Source organism: Clarias gariepinus, chromosome 26 (assembly GCF_024256425.1).
Source record: "Clarias gariepinus isolate MV-2021 ecotype Netherlands chromosome 26, CGAR_prim_01v2, whole genome shotgun sequence".
NCBI lineage: Eukaryota > Metazoa > Chordata > Actinopteri > Siluriformes > Clariidae > Clarias > Clarias gariepinus.
The window spans coordinates 23713078-23726165 of NC_071125.1; the positions used below are offsets into that span (position 1 = coordinate 23713078).

At 41.1% G+C, this 13088-nt stretch overlaps 1 protein-coding gene across 3 annotated transcripts in view; it reads left to right on the forward strand.

Moving 5' to 3' along the window:
- Positions 1-13088, forward strand: part of ctnnd2a (catenin (cadherin-associated protein), delta 2a) — a 302677-nt gene that overhangs the window by 235797 nt on the left and 53792 nt on the right. For all 3 annotated transcript variants that reach the window (XM_053488242.1, XM_053488240.1, XM_053488241.1), the window contains exon 12: positions 11285-11402. In XM_053488242.1, the coding sequence (XP_053344217.1) occupies positions 11285-11402 (118 nt within the window). The remainder of the gene's footprint in view (positions 1-11284; positions 11403-13088) is intronic.

The window sequence follows — 13088 nt, forward strand, 5'->3', positions numbered from 1 at the left end:
TGGGAGGCTGGAAGTTCAGTATAACAGGAGGTTTTTCTTTATGGTGATAATCTGGGTTTAGACTCAAAGTGGGCGTGGTTTGAACCTGAACCTAAAAAAAAAGGTAGAAATCTCAGCACGGTTTCTCAATTCCATACATAATGGCTCTCCTGGAGTCGAAAATCACACACATTTGTCTTAACTGATAGTTCATCAGGTTAACAATCAATAATCAAGTAAATGTTAATTATTAATGGTTACAAGACACATTTTCCCCCTCAGTTTATGTTTTATTTAAGCAGTTCTGGCCGGACAGTCACAACATACTAATTTATAATCTGGAACAGATTCATGTTAATCAAAGCCTAAATAGTTTAAAGAAAATTTAACAATAACATTATTAAAAATACTACACTGAACTGCGAGTGCGCCCTCTTGTGGTGTAACAGTTAATAGATACGTACGCTGTGGAAATATTATGCAAAACAAACATTATCTGTTAATATTTTATTATTATTATTTAATAGTTAAGATAAACACGTTAAACGTTAAGCTTCCAATGGTTTCTTATACGGATGTATATTTAGTTTCAGATAAAAAAATTATGCTTGGCTGATCTAAACAACTGTGACCCTGAGCAGGCAGTTTCTAAAGATAAGTAATCGACTGCTATAAAAATACGTCACACATTAATAGTCTTTGATTGTCTAGAATGGATTAGTACGTCCCTCAGAGCAAGCGGTTTGTTAACAATTAGGATGATCCTGATCCAAGCTCCACCCCCTGGAGCTACGTTTCTGCAGCGAGGGTGATCCCTGTTCATGTTCCTCCAATGCTAAAACCAGCCCATAATACCGCATTTCGATTAGATGAGATGAAACTTGTCGACTTGTCCACAGTGCTCATGTCTTAATTTCCCGCCCGTGAGATGTCTTTCGTGAAACATCTCAATTCCACCGCAGAAGATTTGTCAAAGTGTCTCTCAGTCAACCGGAGAGCGCTCGGGCAAGCCCCTGGAAAAGCAATGAAGCGGCGTTTTTCAAAATTGAGCTCCATCCCTATGGGAATTTAATGCTCTTCCTTTATAAATCACTTGCACCAGCGGAAATCAAATGTCTTAAAAATACTCCAGGTCTCGGCGGAGGAAAGGTAGGTCTAATAAAACAACATTTTTACAGGCAGGAAACGAAATCACACCGAGAAAAAGACACCTCACCATTGCCCGTGCCCTGGCACCGGCTCTCTGAAGCTGTGGGAGAGAAAAAAATATACCCTCAATTTACTCTTGTCAAGCATCCCTGAAAGCGCTTCAGGTGATAAGAAAGCACCTTGTGATTTAGGACTTGTGCTTGGCCAAACAAGAACACGGAGGAACATGGTGGTGTCCATCAGCACCGTCTTAGAGGGCCGTGTAAGGAATCGCCATCACCCTATGGTTAGCTGGTTTTGTTTTTTTGTGTCTCTTCAGGAGAGGTGGCATGTCGGCTGATAGGAGCACAGAGTGCACACTCCAGCCCTAATAAGTATACAGGGGGAAGTCGAATGCTTTGACGAATGACTCTGTCAGTGGCAGCTGAGATGAGCTTTGTGAAGATGTACAGAGTTTGTCACTTAGCTGAAGGAGAAAGGTCCATCTGCACGACCCTCTTCTGTTCTGGGAAATCCATTACGGCTGCATATTACAAACACCAGTCTTTTTAGAGCTGTTTCCTGGGAGGAAATTTATTTCTAATGGAATCGTAGGTTCATAACAGCTCGATTGATTTCCATATTCAGTCAGAGGATACAAAGTGGTGCAACAGTCATTCGAGATATAAACACACCACCCAAAACCTCGAACCAGGCCACTTGGTCTGTAGTAATCCCACCATCATGAATCAAAAAAAAATAAGATAAATCTGAATGATGTCACTCAAACAAGATTTCTGTAGTCGAGTGGTTTTCTCTGAAAACCAGGTGTTTGTGTAAACATACATTTAGAACCAAACTTTCAGACTGAGCATCATTTTATTAATTTTTGTAAAGAAAGCTTAGCAGGCATCATGATTTTGGTAAACCATCAAAGTCACGGTTACGTCCCAGAATATTGCAAATAATATTAGCAAACTAGCAAACTAAGGAGAGCCCAAAAACCATAATGCTAAATTTCATTACAACAAATATCAATACAACAGGCAGGCTGGGTAAACTTAGCAAAAAAACAAAAAAAAGGGGGGGGGGGGGGGAGTCTTGTCTCTTGCATAGTAGCTCAGATAACACAATCAGGGTTAAGGGTTAAGTTGGGCATCCAGTGTTAAACCTTTGCCAAATCAAATATGCGGATCGGATGATCTGCTGTGCCGAGCCCTAATGAGGATAGCTGAAATAAGAAGAACAAGAATATGCCTGTATTAAATGATATTGGTCAAAACTTCCAAATTCTTATTTGTAATGGACCTCTCTATGAAGTACTTTGACTAGAGGTGCGTGCACTGTTCTGAATTACGCTAGGGTTAGGATTAGATACAGTAGCCTTTAAATGAATGGTTTGTTTATCTTGGATTGTGCTAGACCAGCCTGGACTCCATTGGCTTTGAATGTGGTGGGTTTCTTTGGACCTAGGTTATCTTAGACTGGAATGAACGTGGATTGGATTTGACTGGATCGGCTTGCACTGTACCAGACTTGTCTGGATTTACTTGGACTGGAGTAAACTAAGAGAAAAAGTTAAAAAAAAAACACTAGTTCTTGGATACCATTAAGGTAGAAAGTTTTCTTTGCCTGCTTTATGTCTGAAATGCTGGCCTTCCAGGATCTCCTTTATTTACCCCAACCATGTGGAAATGTCCTAGAGCGAGGTCAAGACTTTTACGGGGGATAATTTCCAGTCGAGTTCCTGTTCGTGCAAGTAGTCTTGGTGAATGATTGTGTGTACAGTTCACACAGACAGATGGCTGTTAGAAATTATCTGTCAATTTTCAAGGATCAGGTGTACAAACCGCTGAATGTTCACGGGAACAACTACAGTGGGCTCCAAGCCACACCTCATGGGATCGTCATTCATAAACGTACGACATTTTAATGTTTTTCCTGTAAATGTCAGACGCTTTTGACTAAACTAGACCCAACTGGCTTAGAACTGCTTGATTTAGGCTACACTAGATTACATTCGGGTTTTTTTACTGGATTTGACTAAACTAAACAATTTTGAATTAATTGGAATGGTCTGGACTGGATTTCATTCCAGCAGTAACATCTTTCACAGCATGTATGTTTGAGTAGATGGTAAAACCTCAGACATTTATAGTGACACACCTGGAATTAAATTCAAATTCAAATGAAGCGAAGCAAAACAGTCAGAACTGTTGGTCCCGGTATGCTGAAGAAGTCGTAGGAGAGCAGCTCTTCACTTAGAGCAGGTAATTGCTTTCATTAAGAGCGGGCGCTGGGAGAACAGCTGCCGAGGTCCTCGGTGGACGTTCTGAGAAAATACGGAGCTCTCTCGATAATCCCAGCAGCCCGAAAACGCATGTTTAGCTCTCCGAGCCGAGTTACTGTATCAGCATTCCGAACACGGAGACTCGCATGAAGCGGGGTGTTCGACAGGCAGGTATCTCGGTGATGTCCTTTACACACTCGTGTGATGGATCTTCCCCTAAAACTGCTCCCTTATAAAACCGGCCATCTGCTGAGATGCCAGTCTGCGTTTTTTTCCCGTTAAATGAAAACCGTTGGCCCAGGATTTATGTGTTAACTGGTAAGAGAAGAAAACCGGTGAAGTGTGCACATCATAAATCTTTTGGCCTAAAATCCTTATTTGTTTACAATAGCACACCTAAATGAGTCCCTCATGGCTATTAAAAAAAAAACCTTGTTAAAAAAAAAAGGTTTCCTTGTTCTAAAGAAAAGGGTAAGGATTACAAGGTGTGTTTAAACTGCGTTCAATAAGTAATTAGCTAACAAAGGATGTTAATTGATTGGATGGAGTTTATTGAGAGTGACGGAAAATAAATTACATGAATAAGCAGTAAAAGCTAAATGCCTCATTAACTGTAGAAAATTAGCAAACGCCTTTAAGAACCTCGTGCCTGCACCTCAGGTGCTTTTCTGCTCTGGTTCTGACTAGCGTTAACGCCGCTAACGCCGCTAACGCCGCGACATCTACCCCCCTAAGCACGCGTACACGCAGACTCCAGGGGATTACCAGCTCTTTCTCCTGCATGCGGTTGCTCTCGACAAGTGCTTTATGAAAGGTGTCAAGTGCGGCTCGCTCGCTCGCTTGCTGTTCTGCTTCGTCAGCACAAAGCTAGCCGGCCCACGCGCGCGCGCTCTCTCGCTCTCTCTCTCTCTGTGAGGATTTATTAAATAATTTTATCTTTTTGGGAATATTGGCACAGGGCGCGCAGTTATCAGGTAGACCCTGTCAGCCGACTGGTATTTCATCACGGTGATGGTCGGATTTATCGAGCACATGCTGTGGTCTGGTTGCTAAGCACGCGATAACTCAGCTAGCTGTGAAAAATCATGCGACGTCCCACCATGAGGCCTTGCTCTTTTTTCTTATCCCTCATGCCACATGGTTAGAGACACACCTTTGGCTCTGGGATTCCTCACCGCTTTGTCGTGTGTTCTCTATCATTTTCATAAATTTTTTATCCGTCTAAACTGAAACGTGCTTTAATTGCTGCTTTTGAGGAAAAACTCCGACTGCTCTCTCCTCTCCGCTCTCTCTCGTGCCTGGTAATGGAAGGTTTACTCGTTTAATGGCTGGAAATATTTCATTTGCTTTGCGTCTCCATTTCAGAGAGCAGGCTATCACACTAATCCCCGGTTAATGCTTCGCCAGAAGAACCTCAAAGAGAAGTAGAAAATGAACCTTAGGAAGCCTGGATACTTCCATTTATCTTTGTGTCTCGGCCACGAGGCGGTGGAGGAGTGATATTTACAGGTTGTCCATCAGCACTGGTTTCTGGACGGAGCGGTTGGATGTGTGTATATGTGTGTGTGTTTATATATATGTCTGGAATAGTTTCCTTCCTCTGCTTTTGACCGCGCCTGTGTGTGTGTGTGTGTGTGTGTGTGTGTGTGTGTGTGTGTGATGTATATTTAAGGTCTTCCAGGCATATACATGAGTATCTATAAGCACTAGGCTTGTGGGCGGAGGAGGTGTCCCAGGGGCACGGCGTTGGCAGCGTGAGGCAAACTTAATTACATAATATAAACAGAATTAATAATATAATGAGTCCATAAAAAATATCATTTATTAAACATTATTTATTCCAAATACATTTCTATTTATTTATTTATTTTTTCATTTGAGCAGTTTCCGGGAGGCGTGATCGCACTGAGTGTGATAACCAGCTCACTCATGACACGCTGTATCACTGTGTGTGTGTGTGTGTGTGTGTGTGTGTGTGTGTGTGTGTGTGTGTGTGTTTAAGGCTAATGAGGCAGCAGTGAGGAGGCTGATGGCTGTTTATTAGATTTTATTTATTCATGTTTGAAAATTGAGTGAGCTGGGGATGAACATCTGTCTACAGAATATATACTGATGTGTCTTCCTTCTTTTCTTTTCTTTCTTCTGTCATTTCATTCTTTTGTGCCTTTCTTACTTGACTTTCTTGTATTTCTTTCTCTCCATTGTTTGTATCTTTCTTTCCTATATTTCTTTTTAGATTTGTTCTTTCTTTCCTTCCTTTTTTCTTTCTTCCTGTCTTTATTTTCATCCTTCTTTCTTTTGTTTGTGTCAGTCTGTATATTCATAAGTGGCTGTAAGAGAGAAGGAAAGAAAGGAAAATGCACAGACTCGGCAGAACATCAGAACTATGGCCTCGTATCAGAGTGTCGGGAGCCGAGGTGCTTGGTGTTACATTAGCAGGACTGTGTTGTCTTTCTGTCTTTTTTTTTTTTGTCTTTTCGTTTTCTTTAAAATACAATGTTAATCAGGGAGCCAAAACATCAGGGAGAAGGCTAATATTAAACCCTCCATGTTAATAATTACTTTAATATCCTTTTAATAAAGATCCCCGATTGATTAAACATGCCAGTTTAACAGGCACGATTTAATAATAACTAAATAAATATAAATATAAAGCGTGCACTCTTTGAATTAAAAGAATAATTTTTTAAAGCTTTTTGATATAAAAAAGGTCTGAAAACTGGCCGTTTTGTGTGTGTTTAAGTCGTGATGTAACACACACAGCTCTGGATGCTGCTCTGAGATTTTCGAGCCGTAACACACACGCTCCACTCCACGGTTCCCCCTGCCCCGGCTCCAGGCGCGTCCTGCTCTCGAGTCCCCCCGGAGTCTTCAGCAGCACTTTATTGTGTTACTGTGGTGTTACAGGGAGCCGAGCCAGGCGTGACGCGCACCGAGCTCTCCGCGGCACCTGATGCGCATTAGCATAACCTCTGATTAGCTCTCCTCCCAGGTGGCAGATCCGGGCGTGAGAGTTCTCCCACGAACACACGCCGCAGGCGGAGAGAACACACCCTCTGCCAGCTGCAGCTCGAGTCTAAGGACCTGGTGATGTGGATCAACATCATTAACGTCCAGATAGGAGACGGAGACGGAGACATTGATCTCACTATTTCTCTGTATCATCTTCTCCTTTTGTTTTTTGTCTCTCTGTCTTCTTTTCTTTTTGTCTCTCCGTCCTTTCTTTTAGTCTTCCTCCATCTGTCCCTATTTCTCTTTTTATCTTGTATATGTCTCTGTTTCTTTCCCTGTCTCCGTGTTGTCTTTTTCATCATCTCTCTCTCCATCTCTTTACCTCTTCCACTATCTATCTCGCTGTATTTAAAGCAAAGATTGCTCTCTTTTTCTCTCTTCATCGCTCTTTTTCTTAACCCAACATCTCTCTCTTTCTTTCTTTCTGTATTCAAAGCCAAAATCTTACTCTCTCTCTCTCTCTCTCTCTCTCTCTCTCTCTCTCTCTCTCTGTCTGTCTGATTTACGGTTTCTCTCTCTGTCTTCTTCGGTTTTTGTCTCCTTGTCCTATCTGTCAGTTTTTTTATATCTCTCCCCATCTCTCTCTTTATGCGTTTCTTTGTCTCCTTCTCATTTTTGTCTGACTTTTCTATCTTTCAGTGTCTCTGCCTCTGTTTCTTTTTCTCTGTCTATCATCGTTTCCCGTCTCCCTGTCTCCTTTCCTTTTTGGGTCTTTGTAATCTCTCTCTCTCTCTTTGATCTCACTGTTTCTCTGTATCTTCTTCTTCTTTTGTTTTTTTGTCCTATCAGTCAGTCTCTCTTTTTCTGTCGCTCTGTGCCTGTCTCTGTTTTCTTTTCTTTTTGTCTCTCTGTTCTATCAGTCTTTCTCCATCTGTCTCTCTCTTTCTCAGTTTTTTCTCTCCTTGTCTTCTTCCCCTTTTTTGTCTTTGTCATCTCTCTCTTTCTCTCCCACTATTTATCTTTCTGTATTCAAAGCTATCTACTCTATCTATCTATTGTGTAGGTGTGATTCACCAAAAACCATGCTACCCACTAATTAATGCATAAACACACACATGCACGCACGCATGCTAAGCTAAACAAGGCTAAGCTAACAGCATTAGCTACACACACTTGCAGAGGCACCAACCACCCCCACTCGACATTTTTCTTTTTGAGTCTAATCTCTCGACTCATTTAACAGCAGGATTGACAGGAGAAGATGAACTCACAGTTATCCGTCTTCCTTCCAGACCTTACTGCAGGCAGGAAATGAAGGCGTGATCGAGGAGCAACTTAAGATACGTCGGGTCGGACGGACTGAAGGATCCGAGGAACCGCTCAAGCTAATCATTTGGATTCGTCTCTTGACGTGTCCTGCCTAATTTAGGTAGAATTGAGAAAACTTCAGAGCCGTGAGTCAAAGCCAGAGGAGCAGCGATCGATCTGCGGGTTTAATCAGAGGCTCGTTACACATTACCCAGAGTGCCACATGTGGACATCAAGACGGAAACGAATATCAATAAACGCTTGGCCGGGGGACGCGGCATCGCTATGAAACTACAGCGTGTGTATGATGAGCATCGATAGTGCTGCTGATGATGCATCAGAAATCAGAACTTTTAATACGAACAACACACATGATCGTTTCAGTCAGGTTTTTATGAATCTGTTATCGTTTCTATAGTAACGACGTGTTCAATTTGAAATTGTTATAATCCCTAACGTTAGTGGAAGGAGTCTCCTTGCTGCTTTAGGAAAACAATCATGTCTTGGTAGTTATATATGGTACATATATTCAATATGTATAAAAGCAAAGAGCTTCCTTTGTCACAGTGATGCAGCATGCAATTTGACGCCATGGTAACGCTGTGCTCAAAGACGCCGCTCATATATATTTAAAGTTAGTTAGTGAATCAGAAGGCCGCTCCGCCGGCCGCGGTGAATATTTAATAAGTCAATATGGCAAAGCTGAAACGTGAATAAATAGAGCTGGAGTTTGTTGTGCCGGAGCGGCGTATTATCAGCGCCGGCTAAATGATATATCTCTAAAGCCTTTGCCAAGTTAATGTGTTGGAAAGAGAAGCTTCTCTGAGCGCAAATGTCATCATTTTGTTTCCTCGTCGTCTAGCGATCGCACAAAATGAAATGTAGCAATCGATTTGGGCCGGGCTGAGTGAGGAGAATGCAAATTAGACACGAGCGCCTCTCTCATTCCGAGACGTGGGAGAGAGAAATTATTCGGGATCTTGGAAGCGTTTGGACGAGCTCCTGCAGTGTGTGTGTGTGTGTGTGTGTATGTGTGTGTGAGAGGTTTCTTCCGACTGGGCTGCCGAGGGCTATCAGTTAAGAAGGAATCTTGTCTGCTGCAGTGACACGACGAGCCGTTTTGGAATCTCAGATTTCCGTGTTTGTTCTTTAAGTCGAGACCATGTGAGAAATAAAACACGGCGTGTGGTGCTGTTGTGTGAAAATAATCAACCACAGGGTAATGGTGTAATGAGGCAGAGATCCGCAGAGAGTTGATTAGTTTCACATCCTGAAGTGTTTTATTTATCTTCCACTATCTACTGCAAACTTCATGTTTAATTCTTTAGACGCTGTTACTCTGATCGGTCCGTATAGAGGGCCATCAGGAATGGAGGCAAGAAAAATCAGGAAACAAAATGAAATTAAGGAAATTAAGACTCTTCAAACATCTTTTTGTTTGTTGTTCATTAGCTGGTCCGTGTTATTTCATGTTGCTCACTTTGTTGTTGATTGTGGTGAATGAATTAGACTCCGATCTGAATGAAATAGATTCAGATTTATTGACACCGAGTGGTGATATACTGTATGTTTAATATACGTTATGTGTAAAGTCATCACGTCAGCTCTCTGCCTTCGGCTCACTGCAACGACGCCAGGAATCCATTTCAAGATTCCAATGAACCAGTCAAATGAGCGAATTTCAAAAAAAGATGATTTCATAAAAATAGTAAATCACAAATAGTGGGTTCAGAAATGAGTCGATCCCACAAAGAGACGAATCCCATACCCATAAAAAACAAAAAAAGTCAATTAATCAATCAACTCGTGAGTCAAATCCTAAATAGTTCATTAAAGAGTCAATCAAAATTAGGCAATTTTAAAATCAGAATTAGATTTTATTTGACCAACATAAGTTTTTTGACACACACACATGGAATTTAATACAGTGTCAGTATAAAACACTTTATATTTGTACAGAAAGTTTACGCAGTGGCGGCACGGTGGTGTAGTGGTTAGTACTGTCGCCTGGCACCACCAGAGTCTGGGTTCGATTCCCGTCTCTGTGTGTGGGGGGGGTTTGCATGTTGGAGGGTTTCCTCTGGTTATTCCAGTTTCCTCCCACAGTCCAAAGATATGCAGTTTAGGCTAATTGGCATTCCCAAATTGCGAATGAGAGAGTATACACAGTTAGTACACAACATTTAATAATTATACAGATTAAATAAAGACCGAAAAAAAAATATTCAGGGTCTGTAACAGATTAATTTTAAAAATGATCAGGTCCGAAATTAGCCAATTTCAAAAAGAGTTGATGGCAAAAAACGAGGCAACTCCAAAATGAGACAGTCACAAAGACTCAATCCTTAAGAGAATCAGCACCAAAATGAGTCGGTAAGAAAATGAATTGTTTTGGTTTACAGAGTTTATCCTGAAATTAGTCGATTCCCAAAAGATTAAGTCACAAAAAAAGTCAACTTCAAAATGAGCTAATCCCAAATAGTTCATTAAAGAGTCGATCCCAAAGTGAGTCGATTCTGAAAAAAAAAGAATAAATTGCAAAAAAAGTCACTTTTAAAACGAGTCAATCCTGAGATTAGTCAAGTTTAAAAAGAGTTCATTGCCAAAAAAAAAATGTCGATCCAAAAAGAGCTGATTAAATCCAAGGCATGGGAATAAACTCCAGAATCTCCAGAATCGATTCCACACCAAAAATGTCCAGATAAATATTAGTAGGAATTAAATTAGACTAGTTAAGACTTTTAAAACCCTTTTAAAATGGTTTTGGAATACGTCAGGTAGAACGAAAGTTATCATTACTTATATAAAGGGTAGATTTTATCAGCACCTGAATACGGGATTGACATCACAAAAATGTAGAACTCTCATATGGGCTTATTATTATTATTATTATTATCATTACGTTATGATGATATACATATAATGATGTTCTCTCTAACACTTTAAACCCTGTGCTGTTTTTGGAGGATTAAGACGTTAATACCAGGCGACTATTTACCGAGCAAGTCGCAATAAACCTCCAGATAAACAGGCCAACAATCAAATATTTATCATTAAATATTCAGAGCGAGTCAGTCACATGACCTGGATAATCTGATATGCATCCACAAACACACACACACACACACACACACACACACGTACGTTGCTGATTTGTACTCTCTCTGTCTCTCTGTTTATCCAGTATTTCCTGTCTCAGGACCGCCTTCTCTAGACAAACACATTATTTCTGCAGATTATTACACTTGAATCATTTATAGTTGTGTTGTGTATAAGGTACAGAGTGTTACATTTGGGGTACGTGTGTGTTTGTGAGCACACACACACACGCACACACACAAAATAATCAATAAACAGGAACTAAAGCACAATAACAGTTGAAAAAAGTAATAACAAAATATTATGAATGAAAAAAATAATTATTGAATGATATTATATTAATTAATAAAAGTATTTATTAAATCATCTGACCTCATTAATCAATTAATATCGGATATTTCAAAATGTAATTAAATGATGATGATGATGATGACGAACAACAGAACTACTACTACAGTATGTCTGCCAATAATGTTTGTATTAATGATGATAATATTAAATATATATATATACGTATCTGTCTCTCAGGAACGTGAGCTCGGCCGGGGAGGAGGCGAGAAGGAGGATGAGGGAGTGCGAGGGTCTGACAGACGCTCTGCTTTTCGTCATCCAGACTGCACTGGGGAGCAGCGAGATTGATAGTAAGGTCTGTGCTCGCCTTCTCTTCTCTCCACGCCGCTCACTGCGGCCGATATTCCCCGCTCGGGTGCTTTCTCAAGGTTGCCCGGCTCCTGTCTCCTAAATGGGGTTCTTTAATCATGATTTAACGGCGCGCCTCTTCGCGGCGGTGACGCTGGCGCGGGAAACGCGTTTATGCTAATGAGAATTGAGTGCTGAGCCGCGCTGATGCCACACGCCGGACTCAGCGTTCTGCCTCTGGTCATTTCCAAACTCCAGCTCATTACAGCTTTCTCAGCAACTCCTCCTCCTCCTCCTCCCTCTCCTCTTTTTCTTGTGTCTCATTCATCTTTTCCACCATCACCAACTTTCTGCTCGAGTCTGAGGCAAGCAAAAAGGAATAAAGAGAGAAAGAAAAATACTTTCTGTAGCTCTTGCGTCAGAATACAGTCCAGATGTCTGAGCATGTTCATTTCATCATTCTAAGAAAAACACAACCGATGTATTATTACTTTATATTGTTGTATTGTGATCATGAATACTTCACTTTATGAATAAGGTAATCGATAATCAGTCCATTATATCACAGATTTACATGATTTAAAGCCTAATGCTGACTCAGACCATGAAGGACGAGGCAGGTCCAAAGGGAAAAATCCGCATTCATCAGGTTCATCCTGGCCGCGTCCGGGTCGGGTTCTTAGTGCGTCTATAATAGTATATTATTTACTATAATTAGTGTCGTCACTAATTTTCCATCACATGTTTCGCTTCTTTTATCAGTTCATTTCAATTCCTGTTGGTAAAAAGTATTAGTGATGATTTAAAGCTTTTATATTATTTTATATGAACAGAGAGACAGATATAAAATTTAAATTTTATACAAATTCCCAAAACTGCTCTTCTTTAGTCTTTATGAGTGACTCCTGAAGCCACAAATATCCTCATCCTCATCCTCATCTTCATCCTCATCCTCATCTCCAGGTCTGGAAGCGTGCTCCAGGCCAATTTCTCTTTGAAATTCATCCGAGTGTGTTTTCTGGACTCGGATACTCTCACACGCTCCATTGAAGACGTGCCTAACAAGAGTATCGATCATACAAGAAGGAGGATTTGTATCGGCGCTACAGTACCATCTGTGTTCAGATTCCCACCACCGAGCACGGGAATCATGGATTCGAGTGTGTGTGTGTTCGAAAACACAATATTTTTGCAGTCATGTTTGGTGTTAGTGTGAAGTTGGATGTGTGACTGGGTTCTAAAATTTCACTTCTATCAGTGCAAAGCCAGTCAGTAGCCGAACCCAGGCATGAGAGGGTCTTTTAGATGTTGCTTGATGGTACGCCGGATGTTCAAATTAAACCAGGACTGATAAGATTTCTGGTGAGTGCAGGCGTGAAAGCGATTGACATTTACAGAAAACTTCCATCACAGCACGGTGATGAGACTCTTAGCCGCAGTAAGAACACATTTGAACATTTTGAAACGGGCCATACAGTACGTCCGTGATTGACGATCCCGGTCGAGACAGTTCCTGTTAACATTCAGCGCCTGGTCCTTAGAAATCGATGGATAACTAGTCACCGACTTGTAGAAGAAGAATCTGTCTGTGTTAACTGTACACACGACACCACTTGTACGTTACAGGAACTCGGCCACATCCTGAGTCCAGACCTCGCGCTAAGACATTTCCACATATTTGGGCCATTAGAGG